Raw genomic sequence first — 26,193 nt, 5'->3', positions numbered from 1 at the left:
GCATGAAACTAAAGGAAGAGACGTTTGAACGCTTCCAGTCTACGCCCCATCGCATTTATGGCATCTGAATGCAATATCACCCTTCGTGTCTTGTTCAAGCTTAAAGTGTACAAGAGACACATTCATTCCATTATCTCCCTACACATATTCGGCCTCTTCTACCAAGGTTCTGTTATTCAGCGGGCATAATGGGTTGGTCATTCGGTCACCTGCGAAGGTGCGAAACCGACCTGGCTAACATATCTTGGTTGAATGGGCCGATGATAGTATAGTAAAACGAGGACGCAACATTGTGTGGCGTCAAAGCTATAATGACATTTATCTGTGCTGTAGAAAATTAACATAAATTGTTCACATCAAACGTCAAAATGTAAGTGGGCCATGATCAAAGTCAGAGGACGAGAACTAAGCCATGACTATTGAAGTTCGACACACCAAAAGTCGATCAACATGAGAAAGGGTAGTTGAATCACGAAAATAACCGAACCGTCAGATTCACATCACCACTATTGTATGGCCGTTTCGACAGATGATCATGTTAGAATTGGTATCGCAAGGCTGTATCTGTTCTGGTGAACTTCTGGCTGTTGCAAGATTATTCTGCAGCAGATGAATGGTAATACCAACATATGAACAAAGACATTCAGAATTGATAACATATTGTAACGGGGCAAAAGTAACAGAGTGTTACGATTGCCCCTGACACGCTCGACCGTGATTAGTGTCTCAGTATGGTACCTTCCCGGCGATGCAAGTCCTATTCTTTCCATCACCACGATAGACTATAGTAACATTGTTCCAGCTACACATATTACGTTGTAACTACTTGAGGTACTATTCGTCTAGACAAATTATTCCAGACCAGAAAAACTTTACTCGAAGGTCAAAAATTTCGTTTTTTGCAAATTATTCCGGGGTTTCGCGTCGTAGCTCAACGTAACTCCAGGTATAATAGGTGAGATAACTACTGCATACGCACTTAAAATATCAAGCTGATTTCTCCATCCTACTAGCGGTGAGGTCGATTGTTACATTTGCCCCTATAGTTACATTTGTCCCCGGTCTCCCCAGTCCTAGTTCAACTTGCACTTAAAAATTACTAATTTTGATTTAGTTCGTTACTTGCGGATTTTCAACTAACTAAGGTTGTTAGTTCTGGTTTAAGTTCTCAAAAGTGAAAAACTTGTCACGATTCGTGCGGCCAAGAAAACGAAGGTGTGGTAGGTCGTGAATAGCGTAATCCTGGGGTATATTCGCTACGGGAATAGTTTGTGTTTCTGAACCGTGGGTATATAAACTGTATACAGTGATGACAAGACCGGTATCAGACACTCCGGCATTGCGTTAAAACGCTATACGGAGGCCCAAGGCCAGCGATTGGCGAGGTTGGTTAAGCACTGCGGTCACGACACCAATGTAAGTGGGTTCGAATCCCGGTTCTGACCAACCTCCACGAGTCGGAGGTTTATCAGTGCTCCTAATCGCTAGCCTCACTGCTATAGCAGTGAAAAGTTTCAAAAAGTCCGGATTGATGGTGAGCCGAGCCAAGAAAGTCGGCCGCAAATATATGTTCTGGGCGCACGCAAAACGAGAGAGACTGATGTTTGAAGCACGCGAGTGTGGAAGTTGTGCGGAAGATTACGAACGCACAGTTGCAGAACATTACGAAATCCTTGTCGTGGAGCACACCTTAATAGGCGATAAGAATATTAGGTATGAAATAAACGAACAACCAAACCAGTGTTTGGGGGCAGTCTGACAAAGTGCTGTATCGATCGTTGCATGATAGGGTATGCGAGACAAATGTAAATAAACAATGGTATACGGTTGCATCTAAAACAAAAATGAATTTAAAACAAACTTATTCAGAACAAAGCTCTTGTTCAAAACATATTTTTATTGTTTTTTTTTTTCAGCCATGAGGTCACGACTATTTAATTGTGACGTCACGGCGGATTGACATCGAACAAGGAAATATAGGGTAAATATATGGCTCCTTCGACGAAAAGGGTTTCCGAACACTGTCATAAACAGACCAAAAATATATTTAACTAGGACTGCATCGTTATGCAGCATTTTTGCGGTCGGCAGTCATCATCATCATCAGAACACCCATTCCGTACCAATAATTTATACCTACATGCTAAAACTGTTGTATAGCGACGTAGATTTCGAGGGTTCCAGCCACCTCACATAGTGTACGTCGAGTAGTTTTGGTGTAAATCGTCCGTAGTCGCATACTACATGATTTTGCGGACGTATTGACACAATTATAGCATAATTAGACAACGTTTGAAAAAAAAACGCTATTTTTTTTTCAAAAAAGCATTTGTTTAAAACACTGTTTTAAACATATTTTAAAGAAAGTGCTTTAAACCACCGTCTGTTTTATATGCAACCCTATATAGGCAGATCCACGACCGCAACAGCCCTTGAGATAAGTTCATCATCATCATTGGTTTATTAGCAATTTTTATCAGTTCAATACACCACAAAATACGATACAATGAAAAATTGGAAGGTGTCGAAGCGACTTGGAGTAGTCTATGGAATCAGACACTCACCTTGGCCTAGGCGATGTTGAAAGCTCATGCATCAAAATATAGAGCAAAGTCCTAAAAAATGAGCTCCCTGACTAGCACTCGGTGGTGACTTGAAAATGACTCGAGACAAAACAAAAAAAGTTGGATTGACTTCTGACTCGGAACCTTGTGACTTGGTTAGAACCCTGGCCCTAGAATATCGCGCTCCACGTCTCAAACTATTTCCATCAATCAGATGATACAGCACTTCCAACCGAACTTCATATGTTGAACTCATTGCTACCATTTTGATAGTGCTTTCTTTCTACCATATTAAATCCAACACAGTTCTGGACACAAAATTATTCTTTGTTAAAATTACGAAACGTTAAGATGATGAGGAATCGAACACGGAAATTAAATACTGTTGTTTGACATCACATTAGATTATACATACATAAATCATTGAATGCAAAATTACAAGCAAAGTCGTGTGTGCATAACATGAGAAAATATTTTGTAGCAACATCAACAGTGGTCTAATAAACACGAATAACAGTAAAATGCCAATAACTCCAAGACAAGTGATCTAAATAAAATCAGTGTTGTGTTTAAGCTAAAGGTCAAGGTTATTCCATGAGGTATTTATCACATCAAGAATTATTGTAAGTAGGGAATTATTAGTATTTGACACGTCAAAAAAACTCAATCTTTTTCAAAATTGTTGCATTAGGTCAAAAAAATGTCGAAATAGTTGAACATTTTTTAAAAAATTTGCAAGCAAGCCTAATTGTCTTTCTGTCTTAGAGGTCGGACTGTGAATCATAAACGTTTTGTTAAATGATTAGGTGAATGGTGATGGTCGCAATCTTGATGTTCTTTTGAACCGCTAAAATTTGAATCAATTATCGATTGACTGACTCACTACCAGAAAATGTAGCGAAGTTTCTCTAGTTGTAATGCTATAAACTTCGAATTTTAATACAATATCGCGGAACTTAACTACTTAAATTTTTCAGAACGCTAAATCTTGTTTTTAATATCAAAAACTTCAATGTTTCCTATTTTAGGTCAAAATATAATCACCCTCATTGTAAGTGGATAGCGGATGCTGACGGTGCATCGTTTCACAAATATCACACATTACGCCGGGTACAACTTTTCATCCATGCAAATGGTATATTATTACGGAAGAAGTCATGAAGAAAGTTAGTGAAGATAGAATTATTTTAAATAAAGTATATTAAAACATACATCTATGCAACAATCACAGAATTAGAACTACGCAGTGTCGACGAAAGCTAAAGAAATACTATTTATTTAATTACTCTTAAAACCATGACTACAACATGGTGCCGTACTACTGATTGAGCTGGAACAATTTTAAAACTAAGCCGAGCTTACGCCTGGTGTGCTCGTATGGCGTGATTACGTTTACCAAGTTCGGCCTAGGAGTGCTCGGCAAGAAACTACTGACCATATTGTGTGTTTTCCAATAGCGAGAGGTCGGACTTCAGATCAAACTTGGACAACGAGATAATTTTAGTAGTATAATTAGAATAATTACAGTAATCTAATTATGAGTCTGATTTTAATTTAATTTGGAAAAGGTGAAAATTTTCAAGCTGTCCAAGTCTGCTTCAGACGTGTCATATTTTTCATATAGCTGAATACTTACCGATTGATTGAACACGGAACTGCATCTCAGACATAATCATTAGGGTTGTTCAAAAATAACTTTTTACTTCGAATTTTACTGGGTATTCAGTAAAATTGTTTAGTCGGCTAAAAAAAACGCTGCGGACAAAATTTGGCTCAATTCCAACGTGCAGAAGCAAATCTATTGCAGTTAGAAAACTTGATTTATTAAAAATACTTTATTGTCAAGCCCGTGATATTTCCACCCTCGGTATCAACCAAATCAAATTCGAAATTTTGAACACCAATAACTTCCGCTCCTTCCGGTTGGAATTGATCCAAATTTGCTTTGCATTGTGTTTTAGACAAACTAACAATTTCAAGAGATTGACAGTAAAATTTGTATAAAAAAATTCATTTTCGAAAAGAAATTCAAAATTTTCGAACTCCAATAACTTGTACAGGTTGGAATTGAGCCTAATTTTGTGAGCATCATTTATTTTAGACAACTTACAATTTCATGAGGTTGCCAGTACAGTTTTTAAATTAAAAAACTTTTTATCTCCAATAGCTTCGCTTCTACAAGTTGGAATTGGGTCAAATTTTATGTGAATCGTTTTTTTCAGCCAATCTAACAACCTTTATCAAATGGCCAGTAATATTTGTTATTTTTGGACAACCCTAATATGCATGGATAATGCAAATGTCGTGCGCAAGTGAGTGTTGATTCAAAGAATATTGATAGGCAGTCATTTTATTTAGCACAGTTAACTTTTTTGTGTATCAAGTTAGTAAACGTGTAAGCAATGCAAATAACTTATTTATCACACCGTGCATCAAGTACTTTGGGTAGTTTGCTCGTCTTTACAGAAAAAAAGGTAGGTGCAACGTGGAATCGTATTCCATTACATGAGTTTAACGGGTTTGGAGCGCACCATTTTCAAGGTAACGTAAGGGATGCCAAACCAAGTGTGCGAGTCGTGAGGCCAGAATTTCAATGCGGGTGCCTGCTCTGGTGCTTCGTACACGGCGAAGAAGTACGCATAACAGACGCACGCCATGTAGGATCCAATACAAACGAGGACATGCCTGAAAAATAGCACGGTTGTCATTAGCCTTGAACATCTGAAAAAATTTTAGATCAGAATTAGAATTATAGCTGACAGTTTTTTCCATGTTAGAATCGAATTAGAATCAGAGTTACAAGGTTTTTTTCCAAATTAGATTATAATTAGAATAACAATTACAATTATAGCTACAAAGATTATTTCAAATTGGATTAGGATTAGAATGGTAGCTACAGTTTTTTTTCAATTTCAAGAAATATAGCACAGTTTTTGTTTTCCAAATTAGAATACAATTAAACTTATAGCTAGACAGTTTTTTTTTTCAAATTAGATTATAATTATAAATACAATTACAATTATAGCTACAAAGATTTTTTCAATTGGATTAGGATTAGAATTATAGCTATACAGATTTTTTTCAAATTAGACTACAAATAGAATGATAGCTACACAGTTTATCTTTCAAGTTAGAATACAATTAGAATTATACCAACCAACAGTTCTTTTTCTAAATTAGATTAGAATTAGTTGTATCAAATCAGAGTTCGTTCTCCTTCATGAGCATAAGAATAACAAAAGTCTTCAAACCAAGCTTGCCTTGTATCGCACGATACAGTTCTTCCATACCATTTTGAAGAAAACGAGAAATTAGACCAGAATTAAAATCAGACCATAGACACATTTCACAAATTACATTAGAATGAGATTACCAGCATTTCGCTCTAATTAGCCAAATGCGACAACTAGAAATATCCAGTTGTCCATGTCCATGTCTGGTTTTTATCTCTGTGGAAAATGACAGGAATTTTATCTCGCTTCTTACCAAGCACTGTGAAGGTACGGAAAACGTATGACGTCTCTCCAAATGTGACAGAAAAACCTGTCGCTACACCAGCACAGAAATCCAATGGTCCACCAAGCCGCCGCTTTCATCCCGACCGTATACACTCTTGGGCACGTGCACCTGTCAAGTGAACGATAGCAAAGCCATGTCTCGTTTACGGCGCAAACTAAAAGTGTAGTAGGGTTGTAATGACTCGAGTCAACTTATGCCTTGAATAGACTTGTACTCTAGTCATTGCGCACGGCTCGACCCGGGTTGTAACCAAGTCACAAGTTTATTTGTTTTGAGTCAAGTCAAGTCATTTACAATTTATCACCGAGTTGAGTACGAGTCCAAGTCATTGAACAGTGGGCCGAGTCCGAGTCACAGTGTCAAGACTGGAGTCCGAGTCCAAGTTATAGTGCTCACTAATTAATTATAGAATTCAAGTCAGGTTTAAATCAATTTTTTTGATATCGAAGGTCTCATATTCAAATGATACAGAATGTCTCGAGTCAAAATAACTTGGTCGAGTCATGCGCAAATAGCGCAATGACTCTAGTACAATTCGAGTCTATTTCCATTTTTAGGAAAATGACTTGAGTCGAGTTAGGACTCGAGTCATTATAACCGTGGACTCGAGGCTAGGACGGCCAAGACAGCCATTTCATTGTAACTTTGAAGAATAGTAAAGTTCCACATTATTGGTATTCCGTCAATCAGTAGGCCTACTCATAAATCAAAATTAGGGCCAGAAATGGTTGACAAGAGTCAAAACTGTATAAGTCAAATTGACTTCTAATTCGGGACATTGTTTGTTTGTTTTAGGGTATTCATGGTGTTTGTCGACTACCATGGTCATTTACACCAGGCCGATATTCTTCTTATTTTCCGTAACTGCCGACTTATAGCACGACCCAACTCTAGGCTTTTGTAAAACACCGCTGACGCGGATGAGGTGGCGAGGAGGAGCCTAGGTAAACCTCCAACACTTAGGTAACGGGACATTGTGATTTGTGACTTGGTTACAACCCTGGAAGCAACTGCAAGATTTTTCCTCTCCATGTGAGTTGTTGCGCTCTCAAGGCTGCACAAGCGCACATGACTCGATGGCGAGCCAGTCCCTTTTGTGCAGTCCTGGCCATCACTATGATCATATTATTTGCTATTTTGAACATCATAATGTTACTATATCACTATTAACATCCGGTAATTTAAGTTGGACAATTCCAGCTGAAAAATGTCACTATGTACATTGAAAAATTGCAAACAGAACACAGCTATAGCCTACTCGTAATTACGGTAATAATTTCACTTACGTGCGTAGTTCCTGGGCTAAGAATCCCAAAGCTGGAACACCGAACGAGAACAGGAAAAATTGGTTTAACCTCGGCTCAATGAACGCCGCTATGGAAGCCAGTGTCGTGAAAAATAAGATAAACGACTGGAATTTCCACCTAAAAAGAAAGTTATGGAAATATAGATAATTAATCTATGAAACAGGTCAAGGAAGACTTACACAAATACAGTAGTCTGAGAGGGTCAGACTGCGCGTTTATGGTGAAACGCACTACCATGATTTGATACTGTTGATCGAATTAGTTGGGCAGAAGTGGTCACTTATCACTTGTTTGAAAGAAGACATCTCTGTCGCAGTGAAAAAACCGCTAGTGCCAGCAGTTTAAACGGACAAGGAAATGCCTGGTGACATAATAGAACATTATGAATCAGACCATTACATATTATCGCGAAATCCATACTTTGAATGGGCTGGAATTATTGGTAGCACTATTGAAAGTTGGTAATCAATAGGTCAAGTTTTTGCAACTTTTGCAACTTTTTTTGGAAGCTTACGACAGCTTCCTAGACACTCAGAATCTGTGAACTATGATGCTTTAATCTGTTTGGAGGGATTTTATAGGGCAACTTTTTGCAACTTTTCTCTATTTTTCATGCCAATTTTTAGTGCAATTTTTATCAAATATTGCGTAAAAATGTAAAGGAGTGATTTAAAAACATGCTATAAACTATTTCTGGTATGGTTCCATTCTCTTTGATTGCATAACAAAGAGATCTATGATTGGTTAGCTGCATCTCACTGTTATCTGTGACACAATGGCTTGCAAGCAATAAGTTCGACTACCCCGTGCTCGAACAATATGTAAATAGATTGCTTTATCAATTCTGTCGTCTAAATTTGAAATAGTTTCCCATTTCAAGAACGCCCAGGCGAGACCGCCGAAAATGACATTTTCACTGGGTCCCCTTATTCAGGCTATTGATTTTGTTAAAGTCGCCGAGAGCGAGTTTTTCTCTTGATGCCTTGGGTCAAGTTGGGGCGTGTTATTCGACTTGTTTTAGGGGGAGGGGGTTATCGCTATGTTGTTTGGCTTTTTGGGGGAAAGCCGAAACTTGTTTGGCAGTTACGTCAGACCGTTAAATGGCGAAGTAACATATTTGACAGCTCTGCAGTAACTAGGTTATACAACGGAACGTTTCAAGTATATAATACCCCAATAATTATGAATGCAACATTTCACTGCAACTTTTGTTAAAATTAAATGCAACTTTCTCGTGATTTTAGTGCAACAAAAACTTGCCCTATATTGTATTTCCGCATTACATTCTGATAAATCATCACGTTTTAATTCACATGCTCCATAACTTGTGGTCCTGGTAGATTAAAGTGATTGCCTAACTCCATATCATTTTAACATACCGATGATGCTCATACCTTACAATGTACTTGCAAATATATCTTGATGGAAGCCATATTGCAACAGCAGCACTGCAGACCCACAGGATTGCCAATTCATCCAACATCTGTCCGACAAAGCTCAAAGTACAGTGAAAAATAGCGGAGCCAATTCCTGATTATGATGTTAACGATTACTCTTTGATATATACACGATTTCTCCATGTACTTACCTACAACCATTAATAAAATCCAAACTAGATTAACGCCTGGTCCAATTTGACAGGAATATTGTCGAAACAAGCATATCAGAATCGGGGGTATGACAAAGAAGAACAGGTTGCTGACCTGCAAAAATAAATCAGAAAAAATTATTTACAACAAATTTTTTACTTTATAGATATGACAAACAATATGCACAGTATAGTTGGTCAAAAATAACTTCTTTCTCCAAATTTTACTGGCTATTTCATAAAATTGTTAGGTTGCTAAAATAACGCTGTACACCAAATTTGGCTCAATTCCAACATGTACAATCGAAGCTATTGAGTTTGAAAATTTTGAAGCTTTAAAATTTTACTAGCTATGCCATAAAATTGTTGAATTGTCTAAAAACAATGCATAGCAAATTTGGCTCAATTCCCACCAGCAAAAGCAAAGTTATTGGAGTTTTTGGATATGAAATATTTATATACAGGCTATATTGAATTAAGATGGGTGGTTATAAAATAATTAATTGAAGAATCTCCAAAAATCCAGACTTTAGCACTTCAATATCTTCGCTTCTACCGGTCAACGAACAAATTCTCAAAAAGTAATAGGTTCCCTTCTACATGTTGGAATTTAGACAAATTTGGCGTGCAGTGTTTTTTAATCAACTTAACAACTGTATTAATGAGTCCATAAAATTTGAAAAACCATTATATTTGAACAACAGTAATGCACAGAGAGAAACTCGTAATTTTGCATGTGAATGAATGGCCGAAAACAGAATCAAAAGATCTACAGAGAGCAAACAATCAACCAATCATTCCGTTTGTTGATTTTCTTTGTTTCAGAACATCACGCATAAATTACAAGGCAGGAAAGAGGGACACATAGATGCTTCTGTTCGCAAGTGACCGAAATTGTCGCAACGCCAGACTCAGCAGACTTGGTTACAACCCAAGAAGGAAACAAACTCACCGTGTTCCAGAACTCGGCAACGTTTGAAAGTATTGCATAGTTGCTTTCGCACCAGTCGATCTCCGAAGACAGAGGTCGGAATTCATTCCATATTTTTTGGTTCATGACAGTTACGATAACTACCAAGGCATGTAGCTTAAAATGCTGGCAAAACAGAGGTATTAGAGCATTTAGACCGGGGATTAAGAAATCGAAACAGCACACCACAAAATCTGGCTGCCTATAATATTCGACACTCATATGAAGCCACTGAATATAGCTCAATAAAACGTGATGAGCCACGATACAGAAAAATATTCAAACGGAAATTGCGATTGATGCATTAGGAAAGTTCATGCTTGAAACACTGTAAGATAGACTTGGACAACTAGATAATTCTAGTTGTTTACTAAGACTAATCTAAATTTTGGTTTTCCTGAAATGCTACAGAACTATCTAGTGCGAAACAAGCCAAGCTTGCTGTATATACATTTGCCATTTTCTTGATTATGAGAATGAACTCAATTTTTTCAACAGTTTTGACGACTTCGGTCATTCTAATTTCAGAAAAACTGTGTAGCCATGATTCTAATCTAACTTGGGAAAAACTGTGGAGCTAAAATTTTAATTCTAGTCCAATTCGGAAAAGAACTGTGACGCTATCATTCTAATTCTAATCTAACTTGGAAAAGCTGAAAATTCTCTAGTTTTTCAACTCTGGGTCAGCAGCAAAATAACAAGCAATAAGTGGGAACAATCCTAATCCGATTCAACTATAGACTACGATTACAATTATATGGCAGAAACGATCAGGAATGTTATCCTTCCAGTGAGTTCTAGTCCAACAATTACTTGAATGCTGGAGAATAATCATGATTAGCCTATACCCTTGATACAGCTTCAACCACCAGCAATTAAAATCTGTCCACAATGAATCTGACATTGTCTGCTATCAAAAATTAACATCCGTTTCCCTGTCGCAAACAATCTCATCGCTTTTTAAATCTTAAATCATTCTAAATGTGACCTTTTAACTCGTTTGGATACAGGAGACCATAATATCTATACAATGGAACAGAAGAGTTTGAAATCAAACTCAACCTGCTATAGGAGAGGAAATGACTCCGGACTTCATCAAATCAATAGATCAATTTTATGCGTTGATGGTGCACCTGTTTGAACGTATGCTGTCATAAATGTGATGCTCCATGCTTTGCAACACAACACTAAGATTCAACAGAGTTAGATGAGCAAAAAGAAGAAGTACGCTTCATCACCAACTCCTCGAAATACTGGAGTCATTGGAGTAACATGTTTGGGAATATGATAGTCAGCTGCTAACACAAGATGCATCACAAAGTAAATAATTCCTGTCACAATATTAATATTGAGACACAAGCTTCCTTTCAATAAATAACATATGTCCGCATTGTTACACAGAAGTACTCCATTGTATTCCTTTCCATGCTGGGCATAGTAATTTAGTATGATATGGTAGGAAAAACATACAGCACAGAAACCATCACAACGGCTCAGTTGCATGTAACCAATATTATCAGACGAAGAAAATTGTCGTTAAGAAATTGTTCAAGCAGCTGCATAGTAAAGTGTCAATTAAAACATCCAGTTCTCGAATCATACCTGGAAAACTAGAAACTTTTCATGTTTTCTAAATATGATTAGGATTAGAATTATAGCTAGTTTTTTTTTAAATTAAGATTACAATTATATCTAGTTTTTCAAAATCATATTACAATTAGAATATATAACTAAATTTGTTTCCAAGTTAGATCAGAATTAGAATTATAGCTACCGTGAACAGGTTTTCCCAAATTAGATTAGAATGATGGCTGAACAATTTTTTTTCTGAATTGCATTAGTATTAGAATGATAGCTACACAGTTTTTTCCAAACTAGATCAAAATTAGAAATACTGAATTCTCTAAAACAGTTCATATCAAATCATAAGCACCTGAATGGCAAATGTCCGCACCGCAAGCTTGGCTTGTTTCGCACAATGCAGATCTCCTGCAGTATTTTCAGTAAAACCAGAAACTAGATTAGAATTAAAATGAGAGCATAGAGACATTGTAGAATTAGAGAACAGAAACCTTTCCCGAATTACACTAGCATCGGATTGCCGTCATTTCGCTCTAATTTGACTATTGGGCAATAGAATTATCTAGTAGTCAAAGTCTGTCTCAAAGGCGCCCGCAAATCAGATGTGTCAAACTCCCAGTGCCTTATCTCCAATTTTGACATCCTCGGTTTGCACCACAATCTGAAAAACAGCACTGAGCTCTTGGATCGCCGCTCCCCCTTGAATGAGGTCACGCTCGCTTGAGCTAAATCAACACCATCATAAATCAAGCTTGCATTGCCGGGCGATATTTCTTCACGTCTAACGCCTTGTTGGTTCCGGCAAAACCAGTTCCCCCTCTCTGTAACGGGATGATGTCTCGTTTCTCGTCCAGAACTTGGTTGGTGAACGGATGCCTCATTCCGTCGGTTTTGATTAACTTCTCCACGCACTCTGCAGTAACAACATCTCCGGTGCTTCTAAGTACGACCGACGGAACCGAGTTGCCTAAAGTGTCGTGAGTCACTGCACACATCCATCGATCCTGAAAAGTGGTAGTGATAAGACATGTGTGAAGCACTGTGACCGAGCCTATGATATTATAATGGTTTGCGAAAGTATGCTTATAATCAAAACATAAGTCACCCGCACAAATCAGTGACTTTCAGTGAGCTTGATTACCGGTAAAATTAGAAGACGGATTTTAAGGACCTGCACACATTCCAAAATCAAAATGTAATTACTACAAATGTATGAATCCGAAAGCAAATATTAAGAAATCAATTCAATGCTGCCATATTGACATTAGGCGGTCATCCATGGTTCCACCATGAGTCCTGTTAAAAACCACTAATTTGACTTTGATTGCTCTGTTTCTTTTGAAAAAAATGCGACTTCAGTGTTTGATAGCCTCTATTACACTGCCAAATGTCGCTGAACTGTAAGGAATGAAACCAATTTTGTTCTGAAACTCTTCTTAGCTTTCACACATATCTGGTCTCAAACAAGTTGCGGACTACTTTGAAACAGTTACATGTAATACTTGTAGCATTGTGACGCGCGCTATAAGTCCAAAGTACATCATGAACTCTATACTACGACACCGTGCAAAAATAGATTTTAAATTTCTATCAATCAATAAAAAAGATAGATGTAGCATGTTTCATTTCTCTAACTAATGGATAAACACCTATTAAAATATTAAAATGATATATCTATTAATTAAAATGTATTTCAAATCACTGCTATTTTTATTTTGATCACAACATGTCAGATTCAAACCATCCACACACACCAAGGTGTTAAGCGCGAGCCTCAGTCTGTTGATATAGCAACTAAGAGACACATCGCGCCATTCTACATAAGCCAAACGGTTATATGGAGGGCAATTCCTAGCTTAAATCTCCTCCTATAAGACTTGCACTAACAAGGAATTGCAGAATCGCAAGCAAAGGAGACCTGGTAATTGTGACAAATTTAGCTCTATAAAATAACAAATGACTAGAGAGGAATATCGTCAGGATAACGCCGAATGAAAAGTTGAATTTTGTGTGGCACGTGCACGTTACTGGTGAGATGGCAGACTTTTTGTGCCCTCTTCGGGATCAGGAATACAAAGATTAAAATTTCCATTCAATATCCATTGATAACCCAATCACAATTACTGAGTCACATGATTTTTGCGCGCGCGAAACATTGCCAACACTATTTTGGGTTATATTTAGAAAGTACCAGTAATTGGAAGACCAATGCTAAATGTGACTAAAATCTGAAGAACAGAACAATGTAGGAAACAAATCGACACGTTCAAATATATTGCTGGTGAGATAAGGTCAATTCGGAAGCATAGCGCTGTAAACCATGTTCACCTTTTTGCTGATGACAGATGTCTTCTTATCCCTGTCAGCGATTGGAGTGAATTTCACGGGAATAAGATCTTTCATCTTGATAGGCTTGTGTGAGATCGGACAATAAACCTGCCGTGAATGAACAGCATTGAAGATTTTGTTGACATATACATCTGAGCACGGGTGTAGGTCGCATACAGGGCTGAGCACGGGGTTGTAATGACTCGAGTCACGATTTTCTGATGACTCGAGTCATTTTCTGAAAATACGGAAATGACTCGACTCGATCCGTATATTGACTCGACTTGGACTCGAGTCATTGTACATGACTCGACCCAAGTCATATGACTCGAGACTCAGACGGCCAAGACCGACATTTCATTGTTATTTCGAAGAGAAGAGAGTTATAATGGGTTGGTTTAACAAGACTTTAACTGGAAACTGAGCGGTCAACACCATGACTTGGACTCGGACTCGAGTCATAAGACTATGACTCGGACTCGACCCTCTACTCGATGACTTGGACTCGGACTTGACTCGGTGAAGTGAAAATGACTCGACTTGACTCGAGTCAAAACTATGAAAGTGAGATTGACTCGGAGCCATGTCACTTGGTTAAAACCCTGGCTGAGCACAGTGATTCCAGTACCTAAATCTTTATACAAATCCAAGTAAGGCAAGATGATTGTTTCAAGTACTAAAATGATACGCTCCTTGCCAATAAGAGTAAATTTATCAACGAGAATTAGCCTATATAACCCTACGTTGTCACAAAGTGCAATGAAATAGGTATGGTCAAAATATACCAAATTATCGTTAAGATAATGTGATAAGCATCCAAATTCAAATCACATTTTGACTGACATTCCAAGAATCTAACAGCTTGCAAAAATTATATTTAATAACTAATATGATTGAACAGACATTAATAGAACATAACATATCCTTGGAATGCGATAAATAAAAGGCTATGAAACAGAGCTGTTGTCAATACACATCACATTCCAAGCATGCATCAACAACATCTAAATGTCACCAAAATGAAGCAGCTCGTCTGCAGCTGACCAAGGTGTAGTTTAAATTATTTTGAGGCTATTTTCAATCACCTTGAAACATAAAAACATGGTGGCCTGTTGTTTTCATCCTGTGAACACAAATTGGATTTCGCTCTTATCGACCTGTCAATATCAGAGAGGGGACCAGTACCTATACAGTAAAATTCTATTATAAATTATTACAAAATCCGAGTAAGCATGGTCAGTGGATCACATACTTTTGACGATGGCTTCTTCACTTTTGTTTTAGTGGCGGCTGGTGTGAGTTGCGGAATCCAAAAACTTGGCAACGATTTCTTTGCTTCTCCCGATATATTATTGATGCCTGTCAGACGAAATGCGTTACATTTACACCAATAGAGTAGAATCTGCAACATTCTATCCAAGTATTCAAAGTAGAAAGGTTGAAACGCTGGTTTAAAAGTAACCTGCACCACTGAAGCAGTTTGAAAAAGTACTATACTATGTTCACTTGTCATTACATAATGGCAGGTGATAAAAACCATATCTATCGGCGGCATAGCAACTAGGCCTACATTTCAGACTTGGAGAACTAGTTAATCCTAGTTGTCTAATTAGACCGGTGTTTCCCAACGTGGGCAACGTCCCAGCTTGCTTCACGGACAATTGCCATTGTCATGCTTATGAGAATGAACTATGGTTTGATATGTACTGAACTTGATTCAAAGTCCCAAGTGTTCGTGGATCAGTAATTCTGATCTAATTTAGAAAAAACTATGTAGATATAATTCTAACGTTAGTCTAATTGGGATTTGCATAGCTATCATTCTGGTTCTAATCCAATTTGGAAAAGCTGAAAATTTTCTAGTCCATGTCTGCTGCATTCCCAGCCAGGTGCACAGCTTAAATTATCTACAAACAAGGCCTACTTGAATACTTGTTTTACTCTTTGGCTGGACGTATGTGCTTTTTTACTATAACAAAGTATGAATGAAACAGAGGTGGTCAAAATATTCATGGTTGGGGCGCAAGTAGAAGTGGAAGGCAAATCAAAACTACGTCAGGAAAAGTTAATAAGTTAGGTTTCAGATGTAGGCTACAGCTAAGTTAAGCAGTTGAAATCTGAAGTAGATTTGCAAGAGAAACAGCGAACTTTTTTAAATCAATCGCCGCTGACAGTTCTTGAAATCTCAAGACATATCTTTGCTCCTAACACAGAATGAATCATCTCCAATAGTCTGTAACCATCATCAAGTGTCTGCATCACCATCACTCACTCAATTTCGCTCATGGCAGTGACACAAATCTCCACATATACTACTTTCTACTTGAAAGCATCAAAAACAGAAAAAAGAAGTTTGGCTTCAACATCTTAACTGTGACAGTAGTCAACTACCACTACCAGACTTGTCCAAACACTGCTGGATTCTCAAAATGCGCAACTAGATCTTCATCTGGAACTACTCTCTAACTAGAACTGCTTACTTTTCAAAACTCACAACTCAAACTAGAATGATAACTACTTATTTTCCTAAGCAATTAGAAAAAATCCCTTTTCAAAACTCGCAACTAGAACTTCAACTAGAATTACTCACTTTTCAAAATTGGCAACTAGGACTAGAACTACTTGAAAAACCAGCTGTTAGTTCACAGTTGACCGTCACGGTGTCTGATCACGTGTAGACTAAACCAAGCCGTAGAACCACATTTGGAATCAACATATCCCTACAGGGTACAGACCTTTGCTTGTTGTGGCTTTTCCGCCGCTGAATGGATTGATAGGTTTGCTGACGATGCAGTGTTCTTTTTCTAAAAACTTTGCAGTTTTCTCCCGGCTGGCAGCTTCGGCTAGCTCTTCCATGTCCTTGCGGTCTTCGTGCTTCTGATTCTCGTACGCCTTCATCTGACGAGCGATCAATCTGAAACAAATCAAATCGACTTTATATTCCAAAACTCGTTCAGACGATCAGTTGATCGACGACCAAAGTCATGTTGTTGCAATTCACACTAGTTTCTGCATAAATATTCATATTGGAATAAACTCGAATAATTTTGGCTGACACTCGTCAGGGGTAATCGTCAGCAACTATGGTAGATGAACATTGTATATCAACACAGGGTATCACCAATCATTTCAATATAAATATACCATTCAGCTGCATATTGAAGTTCCGTACCTCCATGCCGCCCTTTTTTGATTGTAAGATTAAATGTGAAACATAATGTGTTATATAGGCACACTGATTATATGTTGAAAAATGAGCCTTGAATTGATAAGTGATAATGCAATCCGAAAACAAAAGTAAGGTTGCTGTGTATATGAGTTATGGTTGTGCATGTGCATTGTGCAAACATAAACTTTTTTATTCCAATTTTACAGGCTATTAGTTAAAATTGTTAGGATGGCCAAAAAAAAACCTTCACAGCAAATTTGGTTCAATTCCCACAAATAGAAGTGAAGCTATCAGAGTTAGAAAATTTTTGAATTAAAAAATAATTGAAGTTTTCTGGCAACCTCATGAAATTGTCAAGTTGTCTAAAATGGGATGTATAGCTAATTTGGCTAAATTCCAACCATTAGAAGCAAGGTTTTTAGTGTTCAGAATTTTGGATTTCATATAACAGTATATACGTTGTGTAGTTCTATAATTAATAATTGCAGAATTACCCACTGTAAGTACCCTTTTCAAATCCAAAATTTTGAACCTTCTCAGGAATGGATATTACTGAATCAGGCAAATGAAATGGCGATGAATTCTCAGCTAACAAAAAATAGAACCTAGCCTATTTGCAGAGCAACTGTCCAATATCTCAACTATTTGATTAAACTTGTTGGTATGAAGAACACATCTTTACTTACATTGCTATTGTCAGAATATCATAATCAATCATCCATTGTTCGATCCAAATATGAAAGTTCGGAGAATGATTTATACACCGGATATAGCAAGGTGTAGCCTACTTGGAAGTTTCAAAGACGCGAACAATGATTAGTTCAACGCCAGTATCATATCACACTGCAGCACTGTCCACTATTATAATTTATGAGTAAATCCATTAATAAGCAGGAAGTGAGGGTAGTTGGTTTGATTGATGAACAGCATTAAATGATGCAATTGTATACTGGCTACCGTATGCCAGCAAAAATTCCGGGGCACTGCGCTCTAAATATGATTTGGTTTCAATTAAATATAAATTGAGAATAAAAATTTAACAGCACCAACTTTCTTCGGAAATCCACCTTATTCGAACTACAGCAAAAAGATATAAATAATCCCCATAAAACACATGAGATACCTGTGGTGTCGAGGTTACTCGAAGTCAACTGATTACCAGCAAAATTTCAAAATGCATCACTTCTTAAAATGCAAATGAATGATGGACATCACATGATAGTTCCAAAAACAGGTGCGGTTTCACCGAGCTTTTATGATGATTTCATGATTTCACCAAGTACTATTTCATAGGGACTACTTTACAAAATTAAAAGTATTATAGTTAAAATATACATGGCCAATTGGTCTAGATCGCCGAGTCAGACCAAAGACCTGATTAGTAACACTGGTATCCATAGCTTCCCTGCTTGGCGCTCATGCATTACTGGGATAGCATGGAGGGGTGGTGAGAGAGAGAGAGAGATCTGGTATTAATTTTCGCCTGCACCATCGAGATGCGGCGGAGGTGCGATACGGCCTTTATAGTAAGGTCATCTAGTCTGCACCCCCGGTTTTTCTCTCCTCCATGCTATCCGTGATTGCTGAGCGCCTAGCAGGATAGCCGCGGATACCAGTTTTCGAGTCTTTGGTCTGACCCAGCCGGAGATCGAACCCACGACCTACCGATCGAGAAGCCGGGCGCACAACCATTACACTATCTCGTTCGGTCGGTGCAAGACATAGAAAGCTTTACAAAGCTATATCTGCACATTTCTTGTCCAGGGGCATATGGACATCATGCACTCACTCATGGTATGCATATGCGCAGATTGTGTGTACCGGTATATGTATAATGAGTCGGTGTATATGCCGCAAAATCATCAAGGACAAAAATGTGTAACTTCCTATTCCTATGTGAGAGCGGTCTGGCCAAAACGTCTCAAATTGTTTGAAGATTATCAGGTTTACAGTCCAGCATAATATCAACTAGGCCTTCTCCAGTTCTCCTATATAAAAACACCAACAAGTTTCTAGTAAGCTGTTCGCATTATCTATATCGAGATACATTGGCTATTTAACTCAACAGACCTCTGGAAGTTACATTGACATAGCCGTATTCAAGTGCCGAAGGCAGACATTACAACTAACCTAAAATTCAAATCTTTCCTATATCATATGCTTGGGGAGAAATACAGAAACACAATCTTACATCAGGTGATGAGTTTTATTTGCACCTTTATGATGTCATTAATTCCTATCAAAAACTCAAACAGCCGTCTATCATGGCATGGGATAGTTTGTAACAATTCCAATGCCAATTACAGAATTCAAGACAATTTCGAGGGGATCTAATGCACTGACCAGATCATACTGTACATATTCGGAATCAGTTTGCTCCAGTAACTTACAATTAAGGCCAAAGGCCAAAGAGTCTCTTCAATTAAGGCCACGTGTCACGTGTGTGAATTTTGCCCTGGGGTCACCTGTCTCAAGATTACCGGGCATTTTGAACGGCTTGCAAAATCTGTGTATATGTTCAATACAAGACTAGTAGTCTATGCATCTACATTTGTTAGTTACTAATTTAGAAGTTACAGAAAACAAAATTATATACTTTTTTTGTTCCAAAATATATTCCAGAATCGATTGTTTCTCGTACAGGACGCCGTCCGTTGTGATCACCGGCTCTTTGCAAGGTTGCAATGTTAAACTACAGGCGTCAAAATCCTGAAAGAAAGAAATAAAATTATATTGATGTAGCCTACCAACAGGGGTTAAACCCGCTCAGAGGCCAAACGCCAGACGCCAAACGCCGCGTGGAGGCCGAATCTCTATACGGCGTTTGGCGGCTGGTTTTCTGAGACGCCCAGTAGCTATACAGCGTTTGGCGTCTGTTATGTTCAGACGCCGAGTAGCTATACGGCGTTTGGTGTCTGTTCAGACGCCGAGTAGCTAGACGGCGTTTGGTGTCTGTTCAGACGCCGAGTAGCTATCCGGCGTTCGGCATCTGGTATGTTGAGAATAGGGTTTGATTTGAAGGTTGAAGCTTGAACAGGAGTTTTCTGCAGCTAAATCTAAGCAAAGCATGTCATATCATTGGCCAGTGGGCAAGTGATTTGATGGTTGTTTCGTGTGTACCTGTACAGTGTACACTGACTGTACCGTACACGTTACCAAGTGACGACATCGTGTGTGCTTCGGTGCTGGGTCGACACTGAAGATTGGCTGCTTGAGAACATACACGTTTCGTATTAGACAGATCGTCAGTCACGTTACTACAGATACTGCATGATTTGTTGCTGGGAACTTAACCACCGCAAGAAGATTACAGTATGTGACGTGTAGTAACAAGATATTTTATTGTTTTCTAATAGGCCTATAGTTAGTTAGTGATTGATTATAGACTAGACTGAAACAGCTGCAAAATCCTTTGTATCTCCACTGCTGTGGTAAATCAACAGTTCGCGTCACTGAGATCGTATTCAAGACACACCTAAAATTTCGTTTCCATATTACTCCGCAAAATTCTACACAACACAAGTATACTCCAACTGATCTTCGGTTGTGAGAAGTTCAAGGTTAAAGACCAGGATTGATGTTCAAAAAGATGGATGAAATTGTGGAGTACTTGCTTTGAAGGTTTGTGATGCGTTCACTTATTGAGATTTGAGAAAATTGATTTGTAATATACTTTCACGTAATAGGCCGCCGATCTCTACCCGATGAAAACCTGGATTTTGATCATTCTCGACGAGCTTGCGAAAGCTACCGCCAGCAGTTTGGTCAAATCTTGCTTGATGCGACGGGTATGTTAGTCAATGTTGGATTAAAACCATTTGAAATACGTAGTATGTTTTGCATGCAGATGAATAAGAACTGGGAGATTATTGCATTGAATGCAGTGGTCCAAACACAATAAATAAAAACATGAAATGGGTAGGGGAGATGTGGTACCGATGAGACAGTGGGACCAAAAATACTTGAAAAATTATCTGAGATAATCCTATGATTACAGTACGCGAATTTGTCTACAAATACATGCTGGCAAAATCTTTCACACTAACAAACCAGCCATTATTTTTAATGTGAAGTGTAGGGCTTGTATCAGGGTATATAATGCCACATCATTTCTAATTCAATACCATCCTCGAGTTGACTATTTTCAATTCAATTACAATATTTATTGGGTGGGGGGCCAATGGTACCATAACCAAATCAAGCAAAATGTTTGAATCAACTAATCACTTAACAACAGAAACTCGCCTACACATATAGAGGCTGCAAATCATAGTTTCCTGTGGTGCTTTATCACTATAACGAGGTAATTGAAAGTCAAAATGTCGATTTACGGGTAATATGTAGGCCTATGTGCCAATAATTTTGTTGTTTTGGGCGTAAATCGAAACGTGATTTTACTCCAACATTTGAGTTGATATAATCAAATAATCTATTTTATTCTTGAAGGTGGTCCCAGGTCCCATGGTTGTGTCACTCGTGTACCTTTGGACCTACCGAGTGGGGACCAATGATGCGTTCGAGCAACAAATTTTGAAAGTTCATGAATATTTTTTGAAAAAGCGGATATTCATGTAAATGTCCAAGATACGTAGAGCTTGGATCAAAGTGTTGAGCCAGCAAAAGATATATTCTCGGCTGAAGATTTGAGGGCCAGAGATCATTTTGCAGTTTTTGATCCATCGCAGGGTTGTAATCAAGTCACAAGGCTGTGAGTCACAAGTCACTCGAGTCACGTCGAGTCATTTTCAATTTACCACCGAGTCAAGTCCGAGTCCAAGTCATTGAGCAGAGGTTCGAGTCCGAGTCATGGTGTTACGACTCGAGTCCGAGTCCAAGTCATTGTATTGACTGCTCACTTTCCAGTTAAGGTCATGTTAAACCCACTTTTGTAACTCTATTTGGTGATATTGAATGGTTTGCATTTATATTATACTAATTTTCCTCACATTTTGCCGTTTCTGGTCGCATTTTCAAGTACCAGTACTAATAGACAAAATCCCAATAAGGTGGTTACTATACTATTCTTCGAAATTACAATGAAATGTCGGTCTTTGCCGTCTGAGTCTCGAGTCATATGACTTGTTTCGAGTCATGAGCAATGACCGAGTCCAAGTCGAGTCAATACACAGATTGACTCGAGTCGAGTCATTTCCGTATTTTGAGAAAATGACTCGAGTCAAGTCGAGTCATCAAAAAATCGTGACTCGAGTCAGGACTCGAGTCGAGTCATGACTCGAGTCATTACAACCCTGATCCATCGGTACCACATCTTTCCTATGCAATTACGAGATTACATTTGTCAGGTATATTGATTCTAACTTGTTTCCAGGATGCGTGTGACGGCTGTGGTCGATGGACGCACGACCACTGATGCCTGGGAAAGCAGATACCTGATCCTGATTTTTATTGCATGTTATGTACCCAGATGTAAATTCTGATGTTTATATATTTATTGGGGACATTTTACTGTGGTTTCGTTGCGTATTTACTAATGACTTTTACTGTGGTTTCATTGCTTGTTTCATAATGATTTTTACTGTGGTTTCATTGCTTATATCTCGGTCACTTTTACTGTGGTTCCACTGCTGACTTCTCAATGTTTGCTGTGGTTCCACTGCTTATTTCTTCGTGACTTTTACTGTGGTTCCACTGCTTATTTCTTCGTGACTTTTTCTGTGGTTTCGTTGCTTGTTTCATAATGATTTTTACTGTGGTTTCATTGCTTATATCTCGGTCACTTTTACTGTGGTTCCACTGCTGACTTCTCAATGTTTGCTGTGGTTCCACTGCTTATTTCTTCGTGACTTTTACTGTGGTTCCACTGCTTATTTCTTCGTGACTTTTTCTGTGGTTTCGTTGCTTGTTTCATAATGATTTTTACTGTGGTTTAATTGCTTGTTTCATAATGATTTTTACTGTGGTTTCATTGCTTATATCTCGGTCACTTTTACTGTGGTTCCACTGCTGACTTCTCAATGTTTGCTGTGGTTCCATTGCTTATTTCTCTGTGACTTATACTGTGGTTCCACTGCTTATTTCTTCGTGACTTTTTCTGTGGTTTCGTTGCTTGTTTCTAAATGACTTTTACTGTGGTTTTGTTGCTTGATAATTTTTACTTTGGTATTCGCTACATATTTCTTATTGTGGTTTCATTACATACTGTATCTACAGACTTGGGTCTGAAATTCATTGCGAGTGTACAAATAAAGGGTTGGGTTGATGTCACTACCTTCGACTCACTTGACTCACTTGAGTCAAGTCAAGTCATTTTAGCAAAGTGACTTTGGTCGAGTCAAGTCATACGAAAAAGGTGACTTGAGTCAAGTCATGACTCCAGTCATCCCAACACTGATATGGGGTGGTGACAGGGTTGTAACCAAGTCAATTTGACTCGAGTCATTTTCAATTCACCACCGAGTCAATTCCGAGAGCACTGGGTTGAGTTCAAGTCATGGTGTTTAATGTTCCCCCATCCAGTTCAGCTTTAGGTCACTTCTGTGGAACTGTCGGGGGGGTGATATCGAAGGCCTCAGATAATTCATATGTTCATTTTTTCCCACTCTGAACATGTTTATTGTAACAGATAAAAGGCAGGTTTAGGGCCTATTTTTCATTTATCAGTCCTGATATACTATTCTTGAATATGCCATAGAATGAATAAATCCATTTTTAAGAAAATAACTCAGGTCAGCAAAAAAATTGTGAGTCGAGTTAGTAGTATAACGACACGAGGTGATCAAGTAGGTCTTTTTTGAATCTGAATATACAATCATTTGGGATTCTGCCAACGCTTATTATGAAAAATATGTAACAATATGCAATCTTCGGTATCATACAGTTGCGAGAACTCAATAGTCGCGCCATGAAAGGATTTAGCCTCTGCTCAGTTTACCGAGACACCAAACGCCGTATACACTACAAAAAATAATTAGACAAATTTGGTCTTATGGTCTTAAAGTGACTTTTTAGAAAAAAAATGTCTTAAAGACCAATCGGTCTTAACAATGAGTTTTCGTCTCAAAATTAAGACTGAAATTGCTGAAAAATAAGACCATTGTCGCCCACGAGTGCTGTGTGGGGGTATTCATGTCAGTATTAGGTTCTGCATGAAGGGAAGCATAACACATATACCTGTATTCGTAGTTCATTATATAGCCTACCTATTATATATCATTATCATTCTATATAACACTCACCAATTTGTATACAATCCTCCAAACAATATATAGTGTAGTTTGAGTGTATAATAGTATTTGTGGTGAGTGCGACGTGCCAACACCATTGTGTCAGTGAAAAGTGACAAGGTACAGTACTTTGAATTTTTGTTCTGGTGCAAATGCATCCTGTATTTGACTTATTTGAAGTGTGACATGTGATCAACGAGAAATGGACAAACATGGCACCACCAAATACGTTTTGGCTCTCCGCTCTCAAGTTACCACTAGATTGTATTTGCAATGACCTTTGATGGATCAAAATTTGTCAAATAAACCTAACTACGTCTTGTGCTCCGGGCTCATGACAATTTCCATTCTGATTTATAAGACTACGGACCATGATGTTTCTTGATTAGCAAAGTTCGTCTAAAAAACAAGACCAGAAAAACTGATGCATCATAAACTGTCTCAATATGCTAGACATCATAAACTGTCTCAATAAGCTAGTTATGTCTTAGAGCTCCTGGCCCATGTCAACTTTCCGGTCTCATTTTTAAGACCACAAATCATGTCATTTCTTGATTAGCGAAATTTGTCTTAAAAACAAGACCAAAAATACTGACACATAAAAAATTATCTCAATAAGCTAGTTATGTCTTACAGCTCCTGGCCCATGTCAACTTTCCGGTCTCATTTTTAAGACCACAAATCATGTCGTTTCTTGATTAGCGAAATTTGTCTTAAAAACAAGACCAAAAATACTGACACAGCAAAAACTGTCGTAATAAGCACAATATGTCTTATAAGATGCGTTTTATTGGTCTTAATGCGTTTTATTGGTCTTATTTGTAAGACCAAATAATTGTGACAATTATAGATGGTCTTAAAAAGCTGAATCGGTCTCAATTTTAAGACCAAATATACTGACACAGCAAAAATTGTCTTAATAAGCACAATATGTCTTATAAGATGCGTTTTATTGGTCTTGATGCGTTTTATTGGTCTTATTTTTAAGACCAAATAATTGTGACAATTATATATGGTCTTACAAAGCTGAATCGGTCTCAATTTTAAGACCTCAATTCATCAGTGAGACCAAAATTGCTGAAAATGAGACCAAATCATCCTCATTTCTTAAAAATTTGTTTTGTAGTGTAGCTACTCGGCGTCTCAACATACCAGACGCCGTATAGCTACTCGGCGTCTGAACATAACAGACGCCAAACGCCGTATAGCTACTCGGCGTCTCACCATATCAGACGCCAAACGCCGTATAGCTACTCGGCGTCTGAACATAACAGACGCCAAACGCCGTATAGCTACTCGGCGTCTCAGAAAACCAGACGCCAAACGCCGTATAGACATTCGGCCGCCGCGCGGCGTTTGGCGTTTGGCCTCTGAGCGGGTTTAACCCCTACTCTAGACTACCGTAACATCTAAGCTAAAAAAGCGGATGGGTTAAGAAATTATTGGACACAAATTCTGGATTTCCCCTACTGAGAAAGTACAAGCTGTGACCTACTTTCATGGAGTCTTTGCCCAGGCGAGCTTGATCTGATCCATATCCACTTTGAGCAGTATCTTTTTTTCTTTCGTGATAAGTGTATACTGCGCTGGCAGTAGCATTTTTCCCATGTCGTGTCATATCTGATCAACAGCAACTTGTCGTTGTCAGTTATCACAAACTCTAATAATTACTGACGCCTATGAAACCAAATGATGACAACTTCAACCTAAATAAATGGAAAAATTCAAGTGGCAAGGACCTGATGTGTGGAACAGTATCCCGCCAGCCATCCGGCAGTCGACGAGCATGTCCACATTCAAGTCGAAATACAAGCAATTGCTACTAAATAAATACAGTCCATCCTCAAGATTACCGGACCACGACTGACCTAGCGATCTCGCTTCCCATGACATGCCGCCCACTTTCTTGTCGCTTCCTTTTTCTATACTATCTTCTTTACTTTCATTCAGTGTGTATGCCTCCTCTTTACATCGCCTAGGCCA

General features: G+C 38.2%; 2 protein-coding genes and 1 long non-coding RNA gene across 4 annotated transcripts in view; 1 reads left to right on the top strand and 2 right to left on the bottom strand.

The window, feature by feature from the left end:
• Window positions 1-5,039: 5,039 nt before the first annotated feature.
• The window catches only part of LOC145447014 (alkaline ceramidase 2-like), a 454,308-nt gene continuing 433,154 nt past the window's right edge, over window positions 5,040-26,193 (bottom strand). Inside the window, exons 2-7 of one of the 2 annotated variants that reach the window (XM_080325444.1) lie at window positions 9,931-10,076; window positions 8,979-9,093; window positions 8,785-8,920; window positions 7,370-7,507; window positions 6,051-6,191; window positions 5,040-5,249 (exon numbers count right to left, since the gene is read on the bottom strand). In XM_080325444.1, the coding sequence (XP_080181570.1) occupies window positions 5,066-5,249; window positions 6,051-6,191; window positions 7,370-7,507; window positions 8,785-8,920; window positions 8,979-9,093; window positions 9,931-10,035 (819 nt within the window). In that variant the 5' untranslated portion in view covers window positions 10,036-10,076 and the 3' untranslated portion in view covers window positions 5,040-5,065. Of the gene's footprint in view, window positions 5,250-6,050; window positions 6,192-7,369; window positions 7,508-8,784; window positions 8,921-8,978; window positions 9,094-9,930; window positions 10,171-26,193 lie in introns of those variants that run through there. The other variant, XM_080325443.1, reaches the window with a different exon arrangement.
• LOC145447015 (nitric oxide synthase-interacting protein-like) lies at window positions 10,075-25,941 on the bottom strand. Its single transcript, XM_080325445.1, has 6 exons — window positions 25,706-25,941; window positions 19,623-19,735; window positions 16,593-16,771; window positions 15,110-15,216; window positions 13,858-13,965; window positions 10,075-12,533 (listed from the first exon to the last, which is right to left on the bottom strand). Exons 1-6 carry the CDS (start codon window positions 25,826-25,828, stop codon window positions 12,276-12,278), a joined length of 888 nt encoding a protein of 295 aa, XP_080181571.1. The 5' UTR covers window positions 25,829-25,941; the 3' UTR covers window positions 10,075-12,275.
• On the top strand, window positions 19,948-23,199 carry LOC145446984 (uncharacterized). The gene is made up of 3 exons (XR_013917411.1): window positions 19,948-20,647; window positions 20,713-20,814; window positions 22,356-23,199. It is a non-coding gene; the product is annotated as an uncharacterized LOC145446984 (long non-coding RNA).

This window comes from Botryllus schlosseri, chromosome 9 (genome assembly GCF_051294905.1).
Source record: "Botryllus schlosseri isolate E-star chromosome 9, Bs_hap1, whole genome shotgun sequence".
Classification (NCBI taxonomy): domain Eukaryota; kingdom Metazoa; phylum Chordata; class Ascidiacea; order Stolidobranchia; family Styelidae; genus Botryllus; species Botryllus schlosseri.
This window is presented reverse-complemented; position numbering and strand designations above follow the sequence as displayed.

Excerpts from the sequence above, each read along its gene's own strand:
- LOC145447015 (XM_080325445.1), bottom strand. The coding sequence starts at position 25,828 with ATGACACGACATGGGAAAAATGCTACTGCCAGCGCAGTATACACTTAT. Across the intron at positions 19,736-25,705 it reads TGGGCAAAGACTCCATGAAA|GATTTTGACGCCTGTAGTTT; the intron begins GTAGGTCACAGC and ends TCTTTCTTTCAG. Across the intron at positions 13,966-15,109 it reads TGAAGAAGCCATCGTCAAAA|GTTTATTGTCCGATCTCACA; the intron begins GTATGTGATCCA and ends CATTCACGGCAG.